General features: G+C 44.5%; 1 protein-coding gene across 3 annotated transcripts in view; it reads left to right on the top strand.

The window, feature by feature from the left end:
- Window positions 1–13467, top strand: part of SLC35F3 (solute carrier family 35 member F3) — a 184701-nt gene that overhangs the window by 130372 nt on the left and 40862 nt on the right. For all 3 annotated transcript variants that reach the window (XM_054819923.1, XM_054819925.1, XM_054819924.1), the window contains one exon: window positions 4017–4341. In XM_054819923.1, coding sequence (XP_054675898.1) covers window positions 4017–4341 — 325 coding nt within the window. The remainder of the gene's footprint in view (window positions 1–4016; window positions 4342–13467) is intronic.

Genomic DNA, 13467 nt, shown 5'->3' on the forward strand with positions numbered 1-13467 from the left:
GAGGTGATTTCCTTCCATTGCTTCTGAATGCCATGGGAGAGAGGTTGGGCTGAAAGGAAGGGAGGAGAAGCGCTTCCAGTTGGGATTTATGAAACAGGAAAATGAATGAACAAAAGGGAGAATTAAAAGCCAAAATTAGTAAAAGCAAGATAGGCATTTTTCCTCTATCTCAGCATCTTGATTTGTTCTTTTGGGGGATACAGTAGCATACAGAGCAGTCTGCTGCAAGGAGCAATGGAAGAAACCCATTTAAAGTCTGGAGGAGATGTCCAGAAATTAAATTCTTTAATGTCCTGCCTCATCCATTCTGAAAAGCCATTTTGCCATCTTTAAATTAACATGTATTCTGTTGCCATCTGGTCCTTGTGCAGTGTTAGAGAGTGAGAAGCTTCTCAACCATGTGTGGGTTTCATGTCACCCCATCCATGCACCTGCAACTTGGGTGACAAAAACTGTCCCCATGGGGACACAGGGACTGGGCAGGGAAAGGTACAGCTCTGCGTGTTACGCATGCCAGCTGGCAGGCAAGCTCACAACGCAGTAAATGAGAGGATGGGACCACATAGGTGTATATCATCTGTAGCGGCCACCATTTCCAAAGATAATCTGGGATTTTGGGGGGTAGATTACATCCCAGGTATCCTTTGGGACAGTGCCACATCCACTGGAAAAGGCTGTGCCCGTTTGGCATCTAGCCCTCCAGCAGCACAGGAAATCATGAGGGCACAATGCAGTTTCACTGACAGATAGTTAAAAGAAGTCTCAGCTTGTAGTTGCTGATCACCAGGACAGTGATTTTTACCCCAAAATATGGGGTAAACCCATAACAAGTTTTTTTTTACTCCATCCAGCATGTAAATGCATCCAAAGAATGAGCACCCCTAGAAATGTGAGCCTCGAGCTGCAAGATCACTTTAGAAGTGATACATGCAGTATTGTGTTTTGCTGAAAGAGAATGTCTTTGTTGGTGTATTAACACAATATTAAATGTACATGGAGAAGTGATTTTGCCTGTGAAGTAGAGAAAACATCAGTAAAGTTGCCATGAAATTGAGTTAAAAAGCAGTGATATTCCTGCAAGCTGTCCAACCGAACTGCTGACTCATGCGTATGTGCACAGTGCAATGGGGAGCAGGGCAGGCGGCTTCAGCCCTTGGCGGGGAGAAGATCCTCACCCGTGTCTGTTGTGGGGTGTCCACCAAACACTGTGTTATGTTATGTTGAGTGTCCGGTGCATCAGATGGTATAGTTGTGATTTCCCCCCTTTTCAGTGATTGCCAAGCGTATCGGGCCAGAGGGCCAGACATGTCATCTTGCTGTCTCAGTGACCAGTTCTTATTTTAGAAAAAATAGCTTCATTGTTGTGATTCAGAGCACCTACTCATCTTGGGGTATCATATACTCTAGTGGCTAAAGGCACGTTCCCTAGTGTTAAATATCTCCAGCAGGAGGGGTTTAAACCCTGCTTTCCTGCTTGCTAGGGGAATAATTGCAGAGAAGACGGGGACGGCAGGTACCATGCTAGCTATCTTCCAGGAGGAACATTTTTGCCTAACTCTCCCAGCAGTTGCAGAGATGCAACTGTGAGTGGAGAGAGGCTCTTCCCTGCATTGACAGAGTGGCACAAACCCCTCCTAAGCTCTCGCTTGGCACCCTGGCTGCCTGGATTCGTTCTCTCTGTGCCCAGCTCTCCCTGCGGTCCGTGGGAAGGATGCTGGAGTTCATTAGGGTGTGTGAAGTCTTTGGTGTTGCAGGGACACCGCTCAGTAGAAAAGCTTGAGAGGAAAGGAAAAATTCAGTAATCATTGCAGGGCTTGTGTGGTGGACAGCAAAGAGAGCGCTGGCAGCTGCCCGTTACGTGCTGAAGTTAAATGAATGTACCGTCGTTTGGTAAACTGAACCCTGACTGGTCTGTGCAGCGAGTGAGGCAAGAAGCACTAGTTACAACAAACAATGCGTTACAAAGGGAATGTATTAAAAGGCTTTTGAATGAGCTAAGGGTTCACAGGCAGCCTTTTTTTAGTTCTAGAGCCTTCTAACATTTAGCAGGTAGCTTGTAACCTTTCCATTAGGTGCTTAATGCAAAGCCACGTTAACTTTGGGTAATTCATTGGCCTGCTGGTGCATCTCCTGTTCTGTGGGAAGCTGCCCACACAATCTTCTGTTGAAAACTGAATTAAGTGGAGATATCAGCAACATCCCCATCTCTCTTAAAGCTGCTCAAAAAGACTCGATATTTATACCTTTGCTGCTGTACACTCTTTTTAGATTTCAAGGTATCAAACAGAGGCCACAGTTTTTCCCATTACAAAATACAGCTTTACTAGGTAAACTAATGGTACTCTTAGCTCAGGTCATGCATTTCTTATCTGTAAAGAAATTATTAAATAGTTCTCTCCATTGGAACAAACCTTTTCTTTAATAATACATTAGCTCGTATAAATACAAATTTAGGTTAACCTGAAATAAGAGGTTTTAAGAGATTTTCCATTCCAAGTACTGATTGTAACCAGGATAAGAAAGGATTTTTTTGTGTGTGGATCTCTCTTAGTCTGCCTTGGACATATATAAATGTTTGGCAATAACAGAGTCTCTCATTGTGCTGGCTGTACTTACATTTCTCTTTTCACCTTTCAATGCATGCGATGACCTCTGGACACTTTTGAAGTTGTAGGTTCCTGGCTTTCCACATGAATTACTGTTACATCCTCCTTCAAGTGAATGGATCAACTAAACTGAGGTCATTTTTTCAGAGAAATCACTGCTGGGTGTTGCGTGCAGGTGACTGACGGCTTTAGCGGATGCTGAGTGGGGTGAATTTGCGAATGGCAGGGGAAAGCCCTAAAGGCTGCTGCGGAGGCCTGCCAGCGCGTTTTGATCTCCGTAGGAACCGAACCGCCTAACCTCACTTTGCTCATTCGTTCACAAGCTGGATACAGTAGCTGCTGCTGGTGGTACCATAGCAGGGCCATAACAATTCATGTTTAAGGACGTAAGTAAAGGGGCAAGGTATTTTAGGAGAGAAATTTCCTTTTCATTAAACCAAGTGCTCTAATACGTGAAAGAGACGAGGTTTTGGAAACAAAAGCCTGAAGGAGGCTTTGATGGCTGTCATGCAGCTGATTTTAAAACAGACGTGCAGTGGATGCTGTCCTTAAAAATTATCACCGGGTCTGTATAGTGTCCGTAACTGGGCTGATGGGTGCTCGGGTGCGTGGCTGAGGAGCCGCCTCTGCTTTGGGACCCTGGACACTGGGGTCAGCAAAAGGCGTGTGTGAAACAGCTTTCCAGCAGCATCCCAGGCTCAGTTATTCCGGGGCAAAGCTCCAGTCCATGTGCTGCGTCACATTGGTGCAGGAGTGGAGCTCAAACAAGTCAGGGTCGCCTAGTCTGAGGTGCTCTTCAGGGCAGCCTGTGGGTTGCCCTGATTTTTGCCATCTGGTTACAGCCTCAGGAGAGCTGTTTTGCTAGGGATCGCTGAAATACTTGGTGATCCCAGTTCAGTATTAATTGTGCTACTTACCTTGCAGTTATCGTGCTTAACTTCAAGATTTGGTACATTGTCACCTCTCTCCTTTTAAGAAACACCGTAATCCATTAGTTGCTCAGTTCCACACTTTCCAAGACAACAATTCCAAGTGTTGTTGTAATCCCCTTTGCTGCTTTATTAAACTCAGTGCCATATTTTTCATTCATTTACACATCCTAACAGCATCCGTTTTAAGAAGTGGTGTGTTTTAAGCCTTTCTGTGTACATCAGAGCAACGTGCAATTTTCATTTCCATTTTACCCAGTGGCTTCTAAATCTAGAGGTGATTATTATTATTTGCATTGTAATTATGCCCCGGTTGAACCAGAGGCTTTGCAATGATCTAAAAACGAAGGACATTTTGTGTCAAGATCCGGTGGTGGTTTTTTGCTGGTAAAGTTCCACGTGACTTCAGAAGGGCCTAGGATTTGAAAACTAAAATGTAGCCTGGATTTCCTTAGTAAGCCTTGTGTTTTCTTCTCCCCAGGGGATGAGCGCTCCCGGGAGTCTCCAGCCCCAGCCGAAGCACAGATGCAAGCCGGGGCGGAAGGCGGTGGAAGGGTGAACCGCTGTTGCTGGAAATGCTCCGTGACGCAACTCAAGAAGATTTTCTGGGGTGTGGCTGTGGTCCTGGGTGTCTGCTCCTCCTGGTCGGGTTCAACCCAGCTAGCAAAACTGACCTTTAAGAAATTCGATGCACCCTTCACTCTAACGTGGTTTGCAACAAACTGGAACGTTTTATTCTTTCCCTTGTATTATCTTGGACATGTTTTTAAGTCAGCTGAAAAGCAGTCTCCAAAGCAAAGATACAGGTATGGGAGCTTTTGGTTTTTCTCCTGTGGCTCTTGCATGCTGCTCTGCCTCTAATGGACATTTTATTCAGATCAGCCAGTTAAATCAGACTTGCATTTGCTTTCCTCTTCAGGTTTGTTAAAGGATGTTCTGAATTCATTCTGTGTCCTGCACTAGGTGGTATGTTATTATTCTTAATACAATTTCACTCCAACAGTAAGAAATCCAGGCTTATTTCCAATACATACAAGTCATAATGAAAGTCCGCATTTTCTGCAATTGCTTCTCAAGAGTTCAAACCTCTGTGAACATCATTTTTTCATTAATATCTTCTTCCTCTACCCACAGCTGACTTTTATGGCAATCTCTGAGTAAGCTAAGTAAGCTTTTCTTTTCCAAACTCAGGACTAGTGCAGTGCCTTGAATAGCCAAGTAAAAAGTATTGCAGTATTTTCCTGGCATTATGCCCCTGACATCAAAGGCCAAGCTCTGATCCCAGTTAAACTCGAACTGTTGTGTTTATTTCCGGGAGGAAGCGCAGTCATAACCAAAGGCAGCGCTTTGTCTTCGGCACACCTTGTCTCTACAGCAAGCCAAACCCACGGTGCCTGACGCGCTCATGGAAAACCCTGAGTGCCCGTCCTCCGTCAGGGACTGAGGATGCTCTGGCTGCTTGAAGGACTGCCTCTTCATCTCATCTCGTTTTGGCCTGAGACGTGTCTGGGACAGATGGGATGACTCAGCCATCAAGATGTCCCGTGTCAGAGAGCTTCCCAGATATGTGGAAGGATGTGAACGTTTTCCCCTTCTGTTACGCAGTGGGGCTCACAACCTTTTAATGAAGTAGCTGAGAAAGTAAACAGTAAGAAGTACACATTTCTCAGCTTCCAGCTGTGCAGCAGTGAGGTGGAAACTCACTAAAGGAAAAAATCTGAGAAACCAGGGTACTCAGGCAATGCTTTACCCCAAATGACTAGACTTAAGATTATAAATGCTGAAATTGTGCTGCTTAGCCATTTTTACAGTTTCTGCATCTTCTAAATCATTTGGAGGCTGCAGATATAGGCATTTCACTGTTCACTGCAGGTCTTAGAGCAGTATCCAGAAGTTTTAAAGGCATTTTCATAAGATGCCATGTTTCCTGCACTTCAGTCTTCAGTTTGTATTTATTGTTTACTCCACAGCAAACATGGTGGCTTCAGAGATGAGAGAAGCATGGAGGTTAGAGGAAGCAAAAGTTTAATTTAAAAAAATTTACAAATGCTAGCCCAAGCCAACTACCTTTTAGTTTCTTTGGGTTTTAAGTATTTTTCTTTCCAGATAATGTTTTAAATACTGCTGAATTCTGGGGTGAGCAGTTGTGGTTTGCCAGATCCCTGGGGTTAAAACCGGAGCATTATAGTCTGTGTTGCTGCAGTTAATTGATATGGTTGGTAGTTTTATGTCTTCCATTTAATTAAATGATGGCTGAGTTAAAGAGCAGGTGCAAGCCCTGCAGCCTGTTTGGGATGCAGGGGGACATCATTACAAGTAAGCTTGAAGCAGACTTAGTAGAATATGTGCATTTGTGTGTCTGACCAGCAGACTGAATAGGGTTAATATGCAGAGGTTTTTTATTGGTGTCAGGGTAGACGGGCATTTGAAGATATGCCTTTGATTCCTAGCTTTGCTGCAGGTTTGTTTTGTGGCTTTGAGCAAATCACGACAGACCTCTGATTTCACAGAATCACAGACTGGTAGAGGTTGGAAGGGACCTCTGGAGATCATCTAGTCCAACCCCCCAGCTAAATCAGGATCACCTAGAGCAGGTTGCACAGAATTGCGTCCAGGCAGGTTTTGAGTATCTCCAGAGAAGGAGACTCCACAACCTCTCTGGGCAGCCTGTTCCAGTGCTCGGTCACCCTCACAGTGAAGAAGTTTTGCCTCGTATTCAGATGGAACTTCCTGTGTTCCAGTTTGTGCCCATTGCCCCTTGTCCTGTCACTGGGCACCATAGAGAAGAGTGTGGCCCCATCCTCTTGACACCTTCAGATATTTATAAGCGTTGATGAAATCCCCTCTCAGTCTTCTCCTCTCCAGACCAAACAGTGCCATCTCTCTCAGTCTTTCCTCAGAGATGCTCCAGTCCCCTGATCATCCTCGTAGCCCTCTGCTGGACTCTCTCCAGTAGTTCCCTGTCTTTCGTGAACTGGGGAGCCCAGAACTGGACACAGAACTCCAGATGTGGCCTCACCAGGGCAGAGTAGAGGGGGAGGATAACCTACCTTGACCTGCTGGCCACGATCTTCTTAATGCACCCCAGGATACCATTGGCCTTCTTGGCCACAAGGGCACATTGCTGGCTCATGGAGAGCTTGTTGTCCACCAGGACTCCCAGGTCCTTCTCTGCAGCGCTGCTCCCCAGCAGGTCAACCCCTAACCTGTACTGGTGCAGATACTTTCCTTGTACTCTCTGTTCATTTGGATGAGAGTCCTTCAAAGGGAGGACTGTCTCTTCCCTTGTGCTTATGTAGTGTCTGCTTCAGCATGTCCACTATCTACACTGAGATCTTTCAGTGGTCCTGCACTAAGAATTACTGTAAAAAGAATTACTGTAAAAAGAATTACTGTTCATCTGCCTGCTCCATTACGACTGAGATGTCACATGCATGTACATCTGAAACCCCAAGCATTGAGTTCCAACATCCCCTCTTAATTATGTCCTCTTTTTGCATATTTTATATATGTGTATATATAGAAAGAGATAGATACAAGCAATTTGCAGGTCTGTATGAAGCATTGCCATCTTTAGGAACGCTTGCACTCCAGGCACAGTTGGACATGTTAGGGAGGCATTGCATGGGCTTCTGGATAGTTAAGACAATTCTGACCTGGATCTAACAAGCAACTTGTTTAATCACTTGCTGCTGCTTTTATCCATTACCTTCATTGATATTTTATATACGATCTAAGCTCTCTGGGAGGAATTTGCAATGAGATAAATGAGGAGGTGGTAGTGGGAGAAAGTGGAAATATGACATCTAAGTCACTTTAGCAGTGAGGTAGTAAAGGAAGGGATTCTCAGATCTTGCCTACACAGGTTGCTAAAATCCACAGGCACCTAATTTTTTTTGGCAGCAAATCTCCCCAAGGACACCTGCGCAGCTGCATCCCCCTCAGCAGGGCTGGGCAGCTCAGCCTCCCCTCACCGCGGCACGGGCAGTGCCTTCACACCGCCCCTTCCTCGCTGGGCAGCTTCGTGGGGCCAGAGCCAGCGGGCGTGCTTTGGGGTACCGTGCTGTACAGCTAAGGAGCGTGTGAGGAGCAGCAACCGTTAGGGAAAAATATATAAAAGAGGGATCGTAAAATGTAGGAACAGTGAATAGATATATAGTCTCTCCTATACAGATTATATGGTTTATTATGGTTTTAAATTCCTATTGTATTATACCAATATGTGTGTAGATATACACATTATGCTGTATATGTATGAATTTGTATGTTTTGTAGTTTCACAGAACGTACTCGTTGTGGACACAAACCAGTTTAAAAATGCACCGATTTTTTTCCCCATTTTATAGCACATAGAATTGTAATAAATTTGGCACCAAAATTTTATAGTAGCGCATTAAATTTAAGAGCAGGTTTATTCAGTTTCTCTATAAGGTTTTGAGTATCAAGTCATAATGTAAAGTATTAAGAACTTCTGACTGACCCATATTGCACAGTAAGAAACTTTCTATTTAAGCTGAAGTAGACCAACAGTTGTGTCTTCAGCACAGGGAGAGAGAGTCACTCTTCAAGGCAAACCAAAGCTTATGCATTCATGTCCAAAAAGCTCTAGGCTCCCTGTGCAGCTCCAACAAAAGCCAGAGTTGTGCCCAAGTGTAGACTGCTCAGGGAGAACTTGTCCCACGATTGCTACCGCGGGTGCCACCCACCCTTGGCACAGGACCACGTGTGTAGGGACTGATGCAGAGAGCTCTGGCGGGCCACAGAAGAGCACACCAGGGTCAGCGGCACTCTCTTACATATTCTGCAAGTGCTTGCTAGCCTAAAATAAAATTACAGTAACTAAATTGTCATTCATTTCAACCACTGTCCAGTCCAGAAATAACACATGTAATGATTTATGTGCCTAATGGATCATTTAAGACTACTTCATTTTGGCTTCATACTTGTTGCTTCCAAACTGCTTTATAAAATGACACATTTAATCTGATGAGCTACCCTCCGTCATACCTACATTATTAATTTATGAGGTAACATAAATTAAAAGCACTAGAGCTTAAAGCTCCCTGGCTATGTGAAAGATTAATTTAAATCTCTGTAAGATATTGCTTAGCTTTGTGTATCTCTAGGCAGGACAAAACACACCTTTTATAAAGATTCACTCTGTGTGTGCCAACTGGGGGAATAACAGAGGATGGTGTTCACATTTTAGCAGGGCAATACCTCACAAAGCTTGTTTATTTTGATGGTACAGTCTTATCTAATGATTTTTTGAGAAGGAAAGGGCAGGACTTTCCAGAATGGTTTGTGTGATTATTTATTTATTTGCTTGTTTATCATTTAGATCTTGATTTTTATTTCATAAAGCATGAGGGCTAAAGAAAACACTGGAAGCTAAAACTAAATCTCTTCCATAACCTTGACTAGAGCTGACGTGTTGGGTGAATGAAAACATCGTCGCACGTACCTGCACTGATCTACAACCACATTTGAATGTGTTTTCAGCATGTCCTTTTTCACTGAATCAGAGTTTTGTCTCTACACTGCCCCCAAATCAGCTGCCACAGATCTTTCAGAATTTGGAGTTTTTTCTTTGAAAAGAAAGAAAAAGTTGCAGGTAACACCAAAGTATACTTATTTCTTTGAAAGAGAAACAGAATCCTGGGGGCAACAATGGTAGAGGACTAATGTAGTAATCTCACTTACTTCGATTACCAGCCTATTAACTTCACAAGAGTCACTTTTGATGTATATGCATATGGGCTCAGAATCGAGACTTAGCTCTTCAGTGGCCAGAAATTATCAGTCCCATAGTTTCACATGATGCCCAGGAGAACATGGGCCAGTTCCTCAATGTGTTTCATGTGTATTTCTGTGAGCACGGAGGAGACGAGGCTCTAGCCCAGCATCCCCGGTAATTCCAGGTCCATTGGTTCGATCCTGACTCATACAAAAGTGCAACTCACTGCACCATGGGCACTGCCCTCCTCCCCTGCAGCAGGCAGAGAACCCAGACATGCAGCGCTGGTAACGCACCGCCTGGCCACGGTGAAACTCTAAGGGGGAAGAAGGTCAGAGCCTGATTTGGCATGACTGGATGCTTTTTTACTATTGATTTGCAGCATTTTGTATTCATGAACCTTTCTTACCCAGCAGCAGTAAAAAGTTGCAGTGTGGTTGACTTTTGGCATCTTACTGATTTATATTACTACTTAGATGGGAGCTTCACCACCAGAGCAGACAGCATTAACAGAGTCGTAAATAAGCTACGAAGGCATCAAGACATGATGAATGCAAGTATTTTTAGCAAATGTCACCCAATGGAGCATGTTTTCTTTCAAAAAACTTCAGTTTATAAACTCTATTTGTCTAATTCAGGACATTAGCCTTAAAATAATACCTATTTACTTTGTGTTCCTCAAAATAAAATCACTTTACAATTCAAGTTCCCATTAGCTTGTTGGGGAAAAAAAACCCCAACAACCAAAGAACAAAAAGAACCCTTGAAATTAAAATATATAGCATTTGATTCTTACCTGAGTTAGATGGACACAAGCAGTCTGTCAGGGCTTACCTTTGTGGTTGGTATCAAAGCAATTAATTGAAAGGAGATGTGAATATTGCCCAAGAGGTTTATCATACTCGTGGTCATATATATCTCTCCTGCAGAAGTCTGAACTGTTGTTGGTGATGGGTTATTGATGGGCCAAGGTGTCACTTCTCGGTCTGTTTTCACTGAATCTGCACTTTTTTCCCAGGGGTTCTAGCTGAAGACAAGGCCAAATTGTACTATTAGCAAGCAGCAATAGTAGTGAAGCTGGAACAACGTGGTGATTGTGGTAGGGGCGGTGCTGGTGGGCGTCTGTCCGATGTCCAACCTGCTGTGCCTACAGCATCAAGCTAGGGCATGGAGCATTCATTTGGGCTCAGCTCAGCTGAAGCCCAAGCCACAGAGCTCAGGGTGACGCTGCTGTTAACTTCTGTTTCTCAAAGTTAAATAATTACCTCCTCCTGATGAAACCTGTGGTAGCTGCTGACTCTTTCCTTTTGAAAAGAAAAGCATGTCCCCGTGGGACATGCGCTAGGGGTGCGTTACCCCATGGGAGTTCTGGAGTGGCTCCTCGCTGTTGCCTCAACATAATACAGCTATGCTGCATTATTAACAGATTATCACGTAAACTGTCATTTCGGCTGCTTCCTTGGGGAGACTTGTTTTCTTAGGTGATTGAAGATTAGCGTCATGGTTTCCTGCTCTTTGTGGCTCCTGAAACAAAATTTTCTCAGCTAGCTGTCAAAAACATGCTCTACAGGCTGCCTGTTCTTGAGAAAATGGGTAGTCCTCCAGCTCCAGAGTATTTCTGGAGTAGCCTCCTTTTCACATAAGTCTTTTCTACACACCAATGACAGTACCAGGGGTTGGATTAGCAAGGAAATTTGCCACAGCTGGCTCCTCAGTGCCACATTGCATATTCCAGCACTGCCAGCTTGGAGCTGAATGCCTGGGTTCCTCCTAAAATGCATGGGGAGAGCAAGTGCCTACAGAGGAGACACAATCACGAGGTGTGCAAGGTAAACAGCAGGAAAGGCTGAGGGGAATGAGAAAGTCAGTTTGCCAAACTTTAGCTGTTAGTGGGAGCCCTTCTCCATCCCTGCGTTAAGTGCCTAACTAGACTTGAGGTGGCACTCCCTGTTGATGGTTTCCATTGGAATGCTTAAAAATACTGCTCCCGGACCTGTGTTCAAGGTGGGAGTTTTTCTGTTCCTCAGATGCTTGGTACATACATTGGGCTGATGATGTGAGTGGCTGGCAGAACACCCCAAAATTAATGCCTGAGTCCTGACTTCTCTGGAGGTAGCTCTCACAATGAGAAGCCTGCATGTGAGTCCCGGGCACACAAGGTGGCATTTATATGCTTACCTCCCTTTCTAAACCTACCCCAGCTCTTAGATCTCCTGGAAACACCTTTAAGAGAATGTCTTTAAACTTCTGTTTGACTAGTTTGCTAATTCCTTTTATTCAGGTAGGTAGCACTGTCTTTGAGAGCTTGAGTGTCAACTATGAGAAAACGGTCGTGGTTCCTTCTTTAGGAAACCAATCCTTTCTAATTTAGCCTCCCAGTTTATACTTGGAGATTGCATTTGTATTTCAGACCATGATGTTTTGAAAAGAGCTTAACATTTATGCCCTGTGAAAAACTTTCCCTTAATCTGAAGATCCTTCGTCTGTTGAGGATCACCTCTTCTGGGCTTTTGGACCTTAGGAGAAACGCATGTTCTTTAATCTTGAGCCTCGTTTGCAAAATCATTCCAAGGATGATTGAATTAAGTGGTGTCCTGTAATTTTGTCTTGTTGTTTCATTACTTTTGTCTTCTCTGCTGGGGCTTGAACAGATGCTCTAAAATAATTACATTATATGCCTCCTATGAGGTAACAGTGCTCAAGGCAAGGACTAGAAAGAGAAGTAATTGTTCTTGTTACCTGAGGACAAGCCATGTGGTATGTAACAATGTGTTCATGTAATGGCTTTTGCTTGAAAAAAATGTTGTGTCTTGCAGCACTGAACGATCTCTGGTCAGTAGTTAAACAGCATTTCATTAATTGGCTCTTCCTTTTGTTAGTAAAGCAAGCTGCCAAGCTTCCACGCTGCTAGGGCTTTTCTCAGGAGGCCTCAAGAGCAAATCCACCTCTACTGATCCTACCCATGCTGATCCCTCTGCACTGATTGAGGCTGTGGAACCAAAGCAAGCCAGCCTGAAGGGACCTCAGGGGTCACCTCCTCCCTTCCCTGCCTCCAGGCACGGCCAGCACACGCAAACAGAAAAGTAACCTACTCTACACTGCGCTGGTGTGGCCTCACCTTGAGTACTGTGTGCAGCTTTGGGCGCCACAGTACAAAAAGGACATAAAACTATTGGAGAGTGTCCAAAGGAGGGCGACAAAGATGGTGAAGGGTCTAGAGGGGAAGACGTATGAGGAGAGGCTGAAATCCCTTGCTTTGTTCAGCCTAGAGAAGAGGAGACTGAGGGGAGACCTCATCACGGCCTACAGCTTCCTCACAAGGGGGAGCGAGGGGGCAGGCGCTGATCTCCTCCCTCTGGTGACCAGTGATAGAACCCGAGGGAACGGCACGAAGCTGTGATGGGGGAGGTTTAGGTTGGATATCAGGAAAAGGTTCTTCACTGAGAGGGTGGTCGGGCACTGGAACAGGCTCCCCAGGGAAGTGGTCACAGCACCGAGCTTGACTGAGTTCAAGAAGCTTCTGGACAACGCTCTCAGTCATATGCTCTGATTCGGCTGGTCCTGTGGGGAGCCAGGAGTTGGACTCAATGATCCTTATGGGTCCCTTCCAACTCAGGATATTCTACGATTCTATGATTCTATGATTTATGGCTGACAGAGGAAAAAAGGGACAGGGAATGTGTGAGATGATTGTGTTTAATGTGTGGGGAAAGCAGCAGAAAGCAGAGGTGAGCATTGATATGCTGTTTTTCCAATCATTGTAACATGAAAGAAGACAGAGTTCACAGCTGGTCTCTTTGCAGAAAGTGTTTTACCTTAGTCATCATATCAAGTACCTTGACACCTAGTGCACAAACTCATTAAATGGGGACTATCCTAGACAGGTTCTCCCATGTTGTTTACAACAGCAACAAAACCAACAGCAAAACTCAGAAAGGAGTGATAAGGAATTCTGCATTTTTATTTCAGCCCAGATCTGTGTGAAAATATCTTGAAGGCAGCTACCTTTGAAACTGCTTTAAAAAAGGAAAGTGCCTGTATGGTAACAGACTTTGTAGCTATAATTAACAGCTCTCAATAAAGATGGATGATACAGTGAGAAGTGTTGGAGGCTGGCAGTACTACAGAAGTGGAAAAAACCTTTTTGTCCAGCTGCCTAGTGGTTATGGACCGTGTCCAGATTTCCCAGGATTGT

This window comes from Grus americana, chromosome 3, assembly GCF_028858705.1.
Source record: "Grus americana isolate bGruAme1 chromosome 3, bGruAme1.mat, whole genome shotgun sequence".
NCBI lineage: Eukaryota > Metazoa > Chordata > Aves > Gruiformes > Gruidae > Grus > Grus americana.